Source organism: Pituophis catenifer, unplaced genomic scaffold (genome assembly GCF_029215685.1).
Source record: "Pituophis catenifer annectens isolate HBS135680 unplaced genomic scaffold, rPitCat1.0.hap2 SCAF_3, whole genome shotgun sequence".
NCBI classification, from domain to species: Eukaryota; Metazoa; Chordata; class Lepidosauria; order Squamata; family Colubridae; genus Pituophis; species Pituophis catenifer.
The window spans coordinates 25,493,068-25,505,993 of record NW_027256883.1 but is presented as its reverse complement, the minus strand read 5'-3'; the positions used below and the strand labels follow the sequence as shown (position 1 = coordinate 25,505,993).

The 12,926-nt window shown below is 37.1% G+C and overlaps 1 protein-coding gene across 2 annotated transcripts in view; it reads right to left on the bottom strand.

Annotated features, from left to right (window-relative positions):
• UBR5 (ubiquitin protein ligase E3 component n-recognin 5) overlaps positions 1-12,926 on the bottom strand; it is an 83,301-nt gene that overhangs the window by 12,695 nt on the left and 57,680 nt on the right. For both annotated transcript variants that reach the window (XM_070940403.1, XM_070940404.1), the window contains exons 35-45: positions 12,114-12,237; positions 11,616-11,727; positions 10,933-11,064; positions 9,907-10,164; positions 8,882-9,150; positions 7,485-7,696; positions 6,476-6,706; positions 5,959-6,032; positions 4,646-4,818; positions 3,415-3,528; positions 948-1,165 (exon numbers count right to left, since the gene is read on the bottom strand). In XM_070940403.1, coding sequence (XP_070796504.1) covers positions 948-1,165; positions 3,415-3,528; positions 4,646-4,818; positions 5,959-6,032; positions 6,476-6,706; positions 7,485-7,696; positions 8,882-9,150; positions 9,907-10,164; positions 10,933-11,064; positions 11,616-11,727; positions 12,114-12,237 — 1,917 coding nt within the window. The remainder of the gene's footprint in view (positions 1-947; positions 1,166-3,414; positions 3,529-4,645; positions 4,819-5,958; positions 6,033-6,475; positions 6,707-7,484; positions 7,697-8,881; positions 9,151-9,906; positions 10,165-10,932; positions 11,065-11,615; positions 11,728-12,113; positions 12,238-12,926) is intronic.

Genomic DNA, 12,926 nt, shown 5'->3' with positions numbered 1-12,926 from the left:
GCAGAGGAACAGGAGGCGCCTGTCCCTAGTGCACGTATGAGAAGAGCTGCCAGAAGGCAGGAGCAGCTAAAGCAGAGAGGGCAACTCGGAAATAGGGCCAAGAGATGATTGGCCCCTCCCATAAGGCTTAAAAGACCAGCAATGGCTCTTGGCCGCTTTGCCAGAAAACAACCATTGAGAGATTTGCTTCATGTTTGGATGTATTTCTTTCTTGTCAGCATCTTCTGTTTGTGAACTGTTGCCAAGAAAAGCCTTTGGCAGTTTGCCTAATTATCCCAAGGTCAGAGATAAACTGAAGAACGGTGTTTTGAGGACTTTGTTTTCATTTAATTTGGAATACGCTGAGAATGAGTTAATTCTCAGCTGTTTTAATAAAATCTGTTTTTTGGAACTGTTTTGCATTTAATATTAACTACATGGGCCTGGATCACAACAGTAATTAATAATAAAGCATGTTTCTTCTCCTCCTCAGACATCTTTCCCTTCCTTTTCATACTCCCCACAGATACACAACAGGCATATGCATCCCGTGATTTTCAGAATCTCAAGACTCCTCTATCCTCATACTTGGTTTTTTTGTCTGCCATAAGTTTTGAATTCTCTGATGCTGGGATAAGTCTATTTTGTTTTTAGAAATGCCTCACTTCAGTTTACCTATTTCAATTCCTCCCAAGCCCAGACTGTGTGCTGTGCTGCTGCAGGAAGATGCAGACCTTTTCTCTACACTGGAAAGACAGTAGGATCTATAACTGCTCAACAGGCACAGAGAGAAGGCTCTATTATCATCCTGAAACTACACACTGGACTGCATAGGGACACCCAGGAGGAGTAGTTGTTCTTTCTCTCTCTTTTTGCTATCTAACTCAACTCCCAGAATTCCCCCAGCCAGAGAACTTCCGTAACCCCATGGGAAATTACATCTTTACATCTTCTTTAAACAATGCTACCTGAAGGATGTTAGAGGAGGTCCTTCACTTTCAGTTAGCCCAATCTCTGCCAGTAAACTGCTTTTCAGTTGTGCTGCAAGATCGTGTGCTGACGGCCCCGGCTTTGAACCTTCTGATTCTTCTGATGGCACATTTTGTTCTTCTTCTTTCTTCTGCCGATACTGCATGCTCATCACATTTTTTAAATTGGCTGCATAGGACATCTTGGTTGGAAGAACCTAAATGAAGAGGATATTAAAATGCTTTTGAAATAATGTCATACACTTTCAGGACATATTCCTCAATGTGGTTCTGAAAAATACAACTTAGAGTGCTGAATTTCCAAAAAAATCTGTGGGATCAGAAATTTTAGTTGCCTAAAGTCCTCACGTACCAACCACAGTTGGGACCAACAATTCCTAACATTAAGTGACATAAAATGAAGTGTCAGGTGACCGTGCCCAGTTTGGTTAAGTCACTTCAGCACTACTGGCAGTGTTTGTTAAGTACAATGTTCTGCAACAACTTTAGATTTACTAATGGTCTCCCCATTGACTTTGCTAGTTAGAAGCCTGCTGTAAAGATGAAAATCATGTGACTTCAGGACACTGCAATGTAAATATATGTCAGTTGCCAAGGACACAAATCACCATCTTTAATTGCTGGGACAGTGTAACAGCCACAATTTCAAGGGCCAGTCATAAATCTTGTGTTTTAATGCTGTTGTATTTTTGAATGGTCAGTGAAAGAGCAGTTGGTAAGTGAAGATAGCATAAGCAGCAACTTTTTAATTCTTCTTAAGGAAAAAAAAAAACCCAACTGGATCATTGATCAAATCAACCTGGAGTTCTCACTCAAGGCACAAATCAACATGCTTAAATTATTAGGAAAATATTAGAATGTGCAGAAATGAACAGATTAACACTTGCAATTAAGGAGAAAGAAGAAACAGAATATTATACAATATGGGCATTATTTATTTTTAGAGAATAAAAATGGAAGTTGGAATTAAAAGGAGGAGATAAGAGTAGAAAATATCATAAGACAGAGATGTAAACAATATGATAATGATTATTATTATTATTGTTATGATTGTTGGGATCATTATGCTTAATATTATTTAGATTTTTATTAGAAGATATGTTAAGGAGGAAAAATAATTAGGTTTACTATGTTCAATATTACAATTGTAAAATCAGAGAATTAATATCAATGTAATGAATGCTGTTGTAAATTTTGATGGTTATTACACAGAGATATTTGTACCCAGACGACACACTGTTTAAGGGAAGATGGAATGTTTATATTAAAAAAAAAAAATTAAAAAAAACCACATGCTTAAATTATCATACTTTGAACACATTATGCTGATACCTAGGTCTGGGAAATATGAAAAGAACGAAAAGATGAGGATAACCAGATGATGGATGTACTCAGTTACAGTGATGATGTGTGCACAATTAGAAAACCTGAAAGACCAGGTTGGGGGCAAATCATCATGGAGAAATTTAACTATGTGGTTGCTAAGAACTGACAAAAATTTGAACATAATCACAATGGCATACAGTATTTCAAAATAGCATTTTGGAACCTATCAAAACCAACGTGTGATGGAAAGTACTTTTTTTTTTTTTTTTTTTGCTCACAAGTACTCCAGAAGTTGCTCCTCACAAGGTCACTACAAGACAGTGGTCTTTGACAGATTTTGAATATGGGAGATGATAAATAACCATGCTCAAACCACCATCAGTGGTTTAAAAGGACACTAAGTTTACATACCTTCTAATTTCTGTTCAGAAATTGCTTATTAACTAATTTAAAGTTATTAGAATTCTTTGGATCAATAAGGATTAGTTGTTTGATCCAGATTATAAATTATATGTTATTATTTCTGGCAAATCTTAACAGACTTTTTATGACACCAAGACTCAAATGATGATGCTTTATAGATAAAGAGTTGGGACATGGAATGAAGCGATCTTAGGTTGTAAATTAAGAGGAGATGAAAATGTACTAAAACTGTTTAACTATTGATGAAGGTTGGAAGTCACTTCTGTACATATTCTTTTTCTTACATTCTTACATTATATTCTTACATTTCTTTCTCTATTCTTTAATTTTTTCCTTTGCAGTTTTTCCTTTTTTTTTACTCTTCTTTCTTTTACCCTCTATTAATTTTTACTATTGCAATTATAATCTTAAATAAATTTGTTTTTAAAAAAGGAATCAAAACCAACAAGGTAAAAACACCATGGCAGCACCTGCATAAGAGTTGAAATTATAAAGAAGAAAGAAAATTGTCTTCTAATTTTCTAAGCCAAGGCAAGGGTCTCACAAGGGCAGGAAGTTCACCGAGAGTGGAGAACAGAGGAAAGCACGGATACTGCTGCACTGGTTTTTCGACAGAATAGCAACAGCAAGAAGAAACGGAGGAAAGGAAAGGGAAAAAGGCTATACGAATTATATAATACACGTAACAAATTCTTACCTCAAGACAGTTTCTATCCATGGTCACTTCTAATAAACACTTCCCACTATTGGCAGACGATGAATAGAGACCTTGACTTGGCCGACCAAACAAATCTTCTTTTCTAGCATTTGGCTGAAAAACAATTTATCCATGAAAAACAATATTAGTATTAACACTGAGATAAATATAACACACTGATCATTTAACCAGAGGGTGGGGTGGTGGTACTGACATATCTATCTTATTTCTATTAAAATTTTCTCCTGTGTCATTCCATGGTTGAGCCATAAATCAGAATCAATATTAAGGATAAATTCAAGCTTGATTTCAAACTACAGTTTGAAGCCAGCTTCACAAGCCCTAGTTAATAATAGATGAATCTCAGGGCTCCAAGTAACACCTCCAATGAAAAGATGGCCTCCAGGGATTCCCTATATCTACATGCTTCCTAGAAAGTAAGGGAATAAAATTGATGGAAGATGGAACAACCAACTCAATAAAATTCATTCTGGAAATTACTCCACATTGGTTTGCCCAATCCGGTATCATTTGAGTTGCAATGGGATTCTCTTATGATATTCCCCACCACCACTCTCCCTCAATCATATCACCACAGCCTAATTATATTCAAATATAACCAGTTACAAGGTTGCTGGGTCCCCCCAGGTCTTAACCAATCTGGATTAAACAGGATGTGTTAGCTCTGAAACTGCGGGCACACGCTGCACATGAACATTTTGTGTTGAATTTATCCTCAGCCGAGACACAGATCACAAAGCCGAGATACAAGGAAAAATGATCAATCTTCTCCATTCATGTCATTGCCTAACTGCCTGGAAGATAAACTGCTAACATTTCTTTTAAAGCATTTTGTAAAGATGTTTGCCTTTGTGCAGATGAGTTAGTATGTATGGTCTGCAAGAAGAAAGCAGAGATAGCATCAAAAATGTGATTCTGCACACACATAACTAACGTTCATACAAAAGTGATGTAAATGTAAAAAAAAACAAAAAACATATGTTGGTTTGTCTGGCCTGCTGCTGAAGTATCTTGTGTATACTTGATTTCTACTGCTATTAAGGATACCAGAATGGTGTTCCATATTTCAACAAAAGTACTAGTGAAATGACAGATCTCTACTTTGGGGGGGAAAGTCATTTTACGTCACCCAATATGCTCCGGATGCCTCAACCTGAAAAGGCCAGAACAGCAGAATACCTACCAAATAAACGTTCTTAGTCAAGGTTACCTGTAACAGATGAGGCTGGTCAGCCAGAGGGATGGCCTCCGCTAGAGGAACTTCAAAAGGATTAGGTGGAATACAGCCCAAGAATGTCATAGAATCTGATCGCCGGAAGAATGGATGATTTTGGCCTGTTTCAGCTGGAAGGGAGTCCTCATCCTTGTCATTAAGTGTAGTACCTGGAAAGCAGAAATGTGAAGGAGGGAAACAATTCAATTTTGGAATACTTGGAAATCACCAATTTTGTAATCATCAATCAATGATACTACATTACTATTTTGATACAAAGTTTTCTTCCTTCTTGCATTTCTTTACCAGTTCCATGCAAAAAAGATCTGTTAGGCATAAATTTCTTCTAATTCCCTTCCCTTTTTCAAACACGAAGGGTGGTTTGAATACACAACAGCATCACCAGCAGGAACAGCTATCAAGATCTTATTTCTTTTCATACTGAACACATATCTCTCAGGTGACAAATTGATATTATTATTTCTAGCATATTATTACTTCTAATTGATACTCAACTGAGCTGTTCAAATTCTAAAAGGTGAGAGGCTCAATTAAGAATATGAATGCTGATCACATAGGAAGACCTTGGAATACAGAAAAAACTATGAGCATTGGAGTCTAGGAAATTGAATTTCCAAAATTCTGGCTTAATCCACCAGATATTCCAATTTCCTGTATTTTAAGTGAAGAAACACTCTGCATGAACAAGCAGAATTTAAGCTTAAAGTTATTCCCATCATGCTCTGCAAAATTAATTTTTTTGAAAGAGAGATAGTCAAGGAGCATAGTAAAATGCTCATCCATGCATATTAATATTATTCTTTCCAAAAGGAAAAAAATCCAAACCAGTAAATGAGGATATAGGAGACGACAGTCTTCCATTACTACTTTAAAGCCAGAAACCTGGAAATTATCTATGGTTGCTAAATGATAATGTGTCAGTCTGTATTTGCACAAAACATCCCATAAAGAAATACTTAACATACTTTTTTCCACTAAAAAGTGTTTTTTCCTTTAGTGAAACAACATAATTTGCTTCACTACATTAATATGTCTCAATACTTATGAAAAATGACAATACATTATGAGATGACTACTTTTATTTTTGAATTGTAATTCTACTATGCTAAATGGAATAATTAAATTATTTTCAAAAACAATTTATTTCTGATTTATTTATTTATTTCTAAAAATAATTTATTAATTTTAATATTAAGATTCTTAAGCCTCAAAACAAATCCTTAAGGCATGCGAGGCATAATTAAGTCTCCATTCATTTTCTTTTCTCCCCAAACCATATTAATACTAACTTTGATTCGTATCATCATCATTTTCATGTTCAGAATCCTCATTGTCCAGGCCAAGTTCCAAAAGCTCTCGAGTCCTAAAAAAAAGATTCCATTTTAGCTAGCTAGGAGTAAAACTCAGCAAGCTCGATCAAATCTCTCTTGTAGCAACTTAGAACAATAAATCCAAAAATCAGTATTTCAAAGCTGTGATTGGCCACAGTTATTAGAAAGTGGATTACATTTGTAACCTAAGAATTCCAGGAAGTATTCTACTTTCAAATGAAAAACCTATGTAATAGCAATTTAAAGGTGGTACAATTATGATAGTTTCTCAAACTCTTTCGAAATAAAGGGAAAGACACTTGCCTTATTTGTGAATTAAGTGCAGCTGTTAATCTTATAAAAATATAATTATGTATGTCTGCCACAAATGCATGATATATCCTAAAACATATATTTAATCTTAAGGAAAGATAAGAGGAAGAAATACAACTTGCTGCTCAACTAGCTAGTTGTCTATTACTGATCTGGTTTCTACCTCTTCCGTTCCAGCTGAGGCGTATCCAAAGTTGTTTGTTGGTTCATTGCTTTAATCCAATAAATGAGAGCTTGAAAGACATAGGCTACATGTTTCAGTGAGCAGACATCCAAGACTGGAAGGACATCAGAATGCTCATCATTGTGGGAACGCATCAAGGAGAGGGCGTAATTCAAGAAATCTCCCCTTGCAGACATCATCCCCTGTCGAGCACTGAGCAATGTAGCACGCCTGCAATTATAAGAAGTATCACACATTCTACAATTGCTGATTTTTTAAAAAAACAATCATGGTTAAGTCCAAAATATTATCACTTAGTTGTATAAATATGTTCTGCCCCAGCTACGGACCCCAAAGAACGCAGCACACACAAAGTCTGTACAAACCTTAGTTTACTAAAACAAAGGCTGCTAATTAACTTTCTTAACAGCCTGCAAGAATCCAAAGAATAAATAATCTTAATCTTACTACGGTTGGCAGAAAGCCCAGAAGCAATTTGCAAAGAACTAAGATCAAGGCACGAAGGAGAGTGAACGGTTGTTCCCTGCAAATTGCTTCAGTAGGTGTTCTTCCTTAAATAGGCTAAGGGAGTGGCCAATTAGCCCCAAGCCTTACTCTCGAGGAGACTTCTGCCTGAGGAACCACTCCTGCCTTTTGGCAGCTCTGTGTGCCCGTGCATCGAGAAGAGGCTCCTCCTCTTCGTCCTCTTCACTTAAGAAAGCTTCTGGAGGTTCTGAAGGCCCTGGCTGAATCCCCGCCTCTGGAACCACATCTTCTCCAGCCTCATTGTCCGACTTGAATGCCAGCTGCACAGGCTGCTGGCGCAGCACCACACCAGCCTCCTCGCTGTCCGAATCAGCCACCAGCTGCACAGGCCGCGTATGGGCCACAACAAAATATGACCATACTATAATAAAAGTTATATGTCTGAATATAAATTGCTGCTCTGAATTTTTTGGCACAGCATATTATTTACAGAATTTTTTTTAACATACAATTGTTAACATACCGTCTACCCTCCAAAGTCCTTAGGCTAGCTTCTTCACGCGCTGTCATCCTCTCTCTCCGGGTTGAGTTCTGTGATGCATGAAGAGGATGGTTTGGATGGCCGGGATCTCCAGCAGAGGCAAGTGCAGATCCATAACGCAGCTGAGCTTCAGTGGAGTCCATAATGCTCACCATCCAATTCCAAGTGGGAATCAGTTTGTCTTCGACGTAATTCTAAAAACAATATTATTGCCCATTTGTTAAAAATAATACAGATAGATGATGGATAATAATTTTCCTAGTAATATTTCTTTTTACATTTCTGCAAGCATTGGATCACTTCTCAAATTTTCCTTTTAATAACTTCCTGATTTACAAGCAAACATTTATCATGTTTTTGACCAACCAAGAAACCAGAGATTGGAAAGAAGTATAAGGAATCTTTAACTGCAGTTTAAATCTGGATCACAGAACAGTCTGAAATCCATGCCAGGTTTTCAGTTCCCCTCTTCCACTCCAGGCACACACAAGTATAAACCTCCTGCTAGGATTTTACCCTTTGAAATGCATCAGTGAGTGTAAAGTAGCAAAAGAAGAACAATGGCTTGAAATGTTTATCCAGCATTCTTTGTTATTCAATCATTCTGACTGAAAGAGCTTAAGGCTTAAGCTTCCAGAAATTTTCAAAATAGGTTTGCAAAACTGGCTGGAGAATGGGGGAGACTGAAATAAACTAAGTAAACTGCAGGTGCTAGAAAACAGAGCCTAGTGCAAGGAATGTCCCTTGTTAGTAATCAGTAGCATCTTTAGCAGGCTGCCTGATTGACTCTCTAGCAGCATGTGTATTTTCCTCTACACAAATGCAGATCATGGAGTCCTGTAATTATTTACATCTGCCTTTGATTTCCCTCATTCTGTGCCATTTTGCAGAGCTGAAAAGTAGTAGGGAGGGAGAGGGAGGGAGGGAGGGAGGGGAGAGAGAGAGAGAGGGAGGGAGGGAGGGAGGGAGGGAGGGAGGGAGAGAGATGGAGACCTTCTAGTTATTTGAATCGGCCAAATGGATAAGCATGTGAGAAGGCTTAGATTCATACATTGTGTGCATGCTTGTATTTGGACGTATCCATTGCTGGTATGTAGATCCAACCTATTTTGGCACAGCTTGAGAGCATCTGGAAGAACTATAGGAATTTCTCAGCTATAATGCAGGGAGGAAATTCCGCCCAGTAATTTCAAAATAAGGCCAAGAGGCATATAGAGCAAATAAGAAAAATAGTAATAACACACAAGTAAATAGATTCTGACCAAATGAGTAACTATTTATGGAGAGAAAAGGAGTTATGAGTTGGAATGAGAAAAGGTCAGATTTTTATGTTCTTTTATATATATATATATATAGCTAGAAAGCATACTTCATTGTACCTGTAAATTCACAGCATCTTGGTATGTCAGCTTCACTGCAGCTGGGATCTGGGAGTATACCAAATGATTGTATTTGGGAATTAGTCCCATAAGATCTGATATTTGTCGAATGACAATACTGTACGCCCTTGCCAAACTGCTTGCAGATGTTAGGTAGCTGCTAGCATTGCTCGCCTCAAGAGCTGCGGCTGCGGCTGCTGCACTGGTACTGATGGTTCCGCTCCGACGCAGGTTGGATGGATCAATATAAATTAAGCCTGCTGAACTAGCTGAAGGGAGGGAAAATAAAGAGCATTCTGGGAAGAAGAAATAGACAAAAGCAAACCCCAAGTATTTATACCCAAAGCAGAACCTCCATCTTGTCCTGCTTGTAGGTGGCTCTTAAACAACAAAAAGCACCACATGATAGGTAAAAAGACAATTCTGCAGGGTTACACCATGTAAAAATTAGCATCTATATTAAGAACAACAAAAAAATAAAATACTGGATGAAAATACATAGTTGAATACAGGAAGTAACAGGCTTCCAGATAGAATATACACCAGAATTGTTTCTTCTAGGAATAATGAAAAAGAAATATAAAAAAACAACAACATATATTATTCTACATAGGACAACGGCGGCAAGATTGGCATTTGCACAGTGTTGGAGAAATTCAAACATACCCTCCGGAGATTTAATAATTAGAAAGATATTAGATTGCGCAGAGATGGATAAAATGACACTGGAACTGAAAGGAGTGATGGATTTGGACTTTCACGTAATATGAGAGAAATTGTATAATTGGATTGAAGATAGAAAAAAAGGGAAGTAACAAATAGTAGATTTTGTAAAATTATATAGAGTATCGGAGAACATTAGTGTGATGATATGTAAATGGTCACAGTCATGCACAAGAGTTGAATAAGAATTGTTTAATTCTTAAAACCAAATAAAACTCAAATAAAAAAACAACAACAAAAATTAGTGAATCAGAAAATGTCAGACTAGGAATTTTTTTATAAAAAAAAGACTTTTGAAATACCTGCTGGAGCAGAGGTACTAGATGGTGCAGTGCTAGTGGTCCTCTGATTCTGGGTGTTGCGTACGGCCCACTGCATGGAGCGGGGGGCCTGGGCTGCACCATTGGCATGAGAACTACTGGTTGTTCGCTCCAGTGGCTCATCCAGCATAAAGGTTTCTTGCTCTATGTCATCGCTCTGACTGCTGCTGCTGTCTGAATCACTGGTATCATTTGATTGAGAGTCATCCTCAGAAAAAAAAGCCGGCACGCTACTAGCTCCTATGAAAAAAGCATATACCCAAAAGCTGATCGTTTCACATTTCTATGGAGGAGCATATTTTCTAAGGGCAATTTAATGGCTTTTCAAAGCAAAGACAAGCAACACAATTGAACCTCAATCCCACTAGTCTTAGTGAGTATTTTCAGTGATATGAGATGACTGGAGTTAATAGTCCAACATCAGGAGAATGCACACTGCCCAACCTGATTTCAAATGACCTAGCCTCATTTGCTTCAATTAGATCGGCCTTGTTTGGAAAACTGGAAATCCCTGTTTCCAGCATGTATAATAAAATATTTATTTTAAAAATTGTAACAATAGACACAACTCTATTTTTGCATACCGTACTATGTACATCACTCACAAGATTTTATTTTGGCATTTATATTCAATTTTCTAGCATAAGAAATAAAACTAGATACATCAGAGCATCTTTATGCCCTAGATAATATGCAGACAAAATATCTCTCCACTTTTCAAACCATCTAATGTTTTAAAACAATTCTTATTCAGAGTCTTCGGGGCATCTTTTTACCCTAGATAATATGCAGACAAAATATCATTCCACTTTTCAAAACAATCTAATTTAAAGCAACTCTCTTATTTGGAGTCTTTGGGGCATATATTTACCCTAGATAATATGCAGACAAAATATCTCTCCACTTTTCAAACAATCTCTCAAACTTAAAGCAACTCTTATCCCAATTTCTTTCAATGTACTGTATTGGGGTATCCCAGGAAAACGAAGCCGACACAAAGCACGTTACCTGCTTCTGATCCTGCCGTAGCTGCGGTGACAACACTTCTGCGCCCACTAGCATTATCCTGGTTGCTATGATTACTCTCACTGTCACTCTCAGTTTCTGCCGCCGCCAGTAAATCCAACTCCATATCGCTTCCTAATGGTAAGTATAATGAAATTTATGCAACTATTTTAGCACTGTATTTTAGATTACAAAATAATTCAGATTCTTTAAAAAAAAAAAACCTAGTTTAAATCACACCTATTATTTACCATCACATTGGAAATCTGCATATTTCTTCCACCATGTTCCTGCTTGTAACAGAAAGTAGTTCTCTTAACCCTGGCTGAAAAGGCTGGGGATGTGCTGTATAGTAAATATGATCCTTTTCAATGCTTTTGATAAGATATACAAGTTACATTATTATTTCTACCACCTTTGTGGCAAAGTAAGATGAATTGTGGACTTTATTGTGTTAAAATAAAAGATATACATTCTGCAATATTTTATTGAAGAACTGAAATCAATATGAAAAGTCAGCTCTTATTAACTTATAATAGTACTAATGCAAGGATAATTTATGCTACACTTTAACACAGACTTGCTAGAAAATAAACCTCAATGAAAATGTTACTGCATTCTTTGAGTAACCATGAACAAGGCCATATCTATGCCTAGTCTCAACCAAAGGCAGAGATAAAGCATACCATCTTCATCATGTTCATCATGCTGGCCTTCTGCTTCTGCATTTTCCTCACCATGTTCTTCTTGTTCATCATGGTGATCTTCTTCTCCTGCAACTCCTTCAACTACTTCAACCTGGCATGAAAGAGTATTATATCAAGTCACACATATTATGACTTACAACTTATTGTATATATAAATCTGACCTTTATGGATATTTTATGCATGTGCTTTTTATTATGTTCAAGAACTGCCAAACAGAATCCCCCAAAGCAAAGAGAAATGAAATACACACAATAGGTCATACTGTTCTTTTCAAAGTCCAGGATACTTAGAGGTCAACAGGACAGTGCTTCTAATATTTTATATTGCTGTCTACAAAGTTAGATAATTGTTTATGAAGCACAGTTCTAACTTTACAGGCAGAAGTGCACATGCTTACAAAATTCACATTATCCTAAACCAGTATTTGTTTTGAAATACATACAACATTGTGCATTGAAAACAATTACAATAATAACCTCTTCCACATCTGCTGACACAATATCATCTTGTTCTTCATCTCTGCCACGAACTGGCTGAGACTGACTGATCCGTCTTTGCTGTGGATTCCTAATGATATAGGAGGACTGTGACTGACTGGAACTGAAAACAGAAGGGAGAAAAAGCCTTTTAAAAATACAAACATAAAGCAATATTCATAAAAATAATTTTGTTATCAAAAATGAAACAGATCAATGGAGAGAAGATTTTCTAGGACTATTTTTGTTACGTAACTGACTTTATACGCCTGCCCAAAATCTGGGGAGTTAACAAACTGGAAAACACATTTTAGAAAATGAAAATCAACCAAGCACTGTTAAAGTCACTTAACAAACTTCTAATCAAACACAAGATGGGCTCCCCCCACAACTTCACTCTATGTCCAGGGGAAGCACCAGGTCTTCAGTGCCTTAGCAAAGGCCAGAGAGTTCGGAGGCCAGAAAGTCGGAGTCATCCAAATCAAAGAGGGGTATAATCATTTTATCTCCAAAGAATATGCTTCTGTTTAGATTACAAAAATTCACTGGTTCTCAAACTAGATTGGGGACTGTGAGCAACTTTGATGGTGACAGAGTTGCAAATTATTTTTGGTAATCTGACAGGGTTCCAGTTATGTTCAATCTGATTATGCCACCCTGTTTCCAAAAACTAGTGCCTGCTGAGTCCTCCCTCCAATGATCTCAGTGTGAAGCAACAATAAGAGAACCAGAGCTGAAGGACTGTCCCCCAGTCCTGGGATGGAAGTTGAGCATCCCAGCGTATGTTAAACATGTCACCCAATCTGTAGTTTG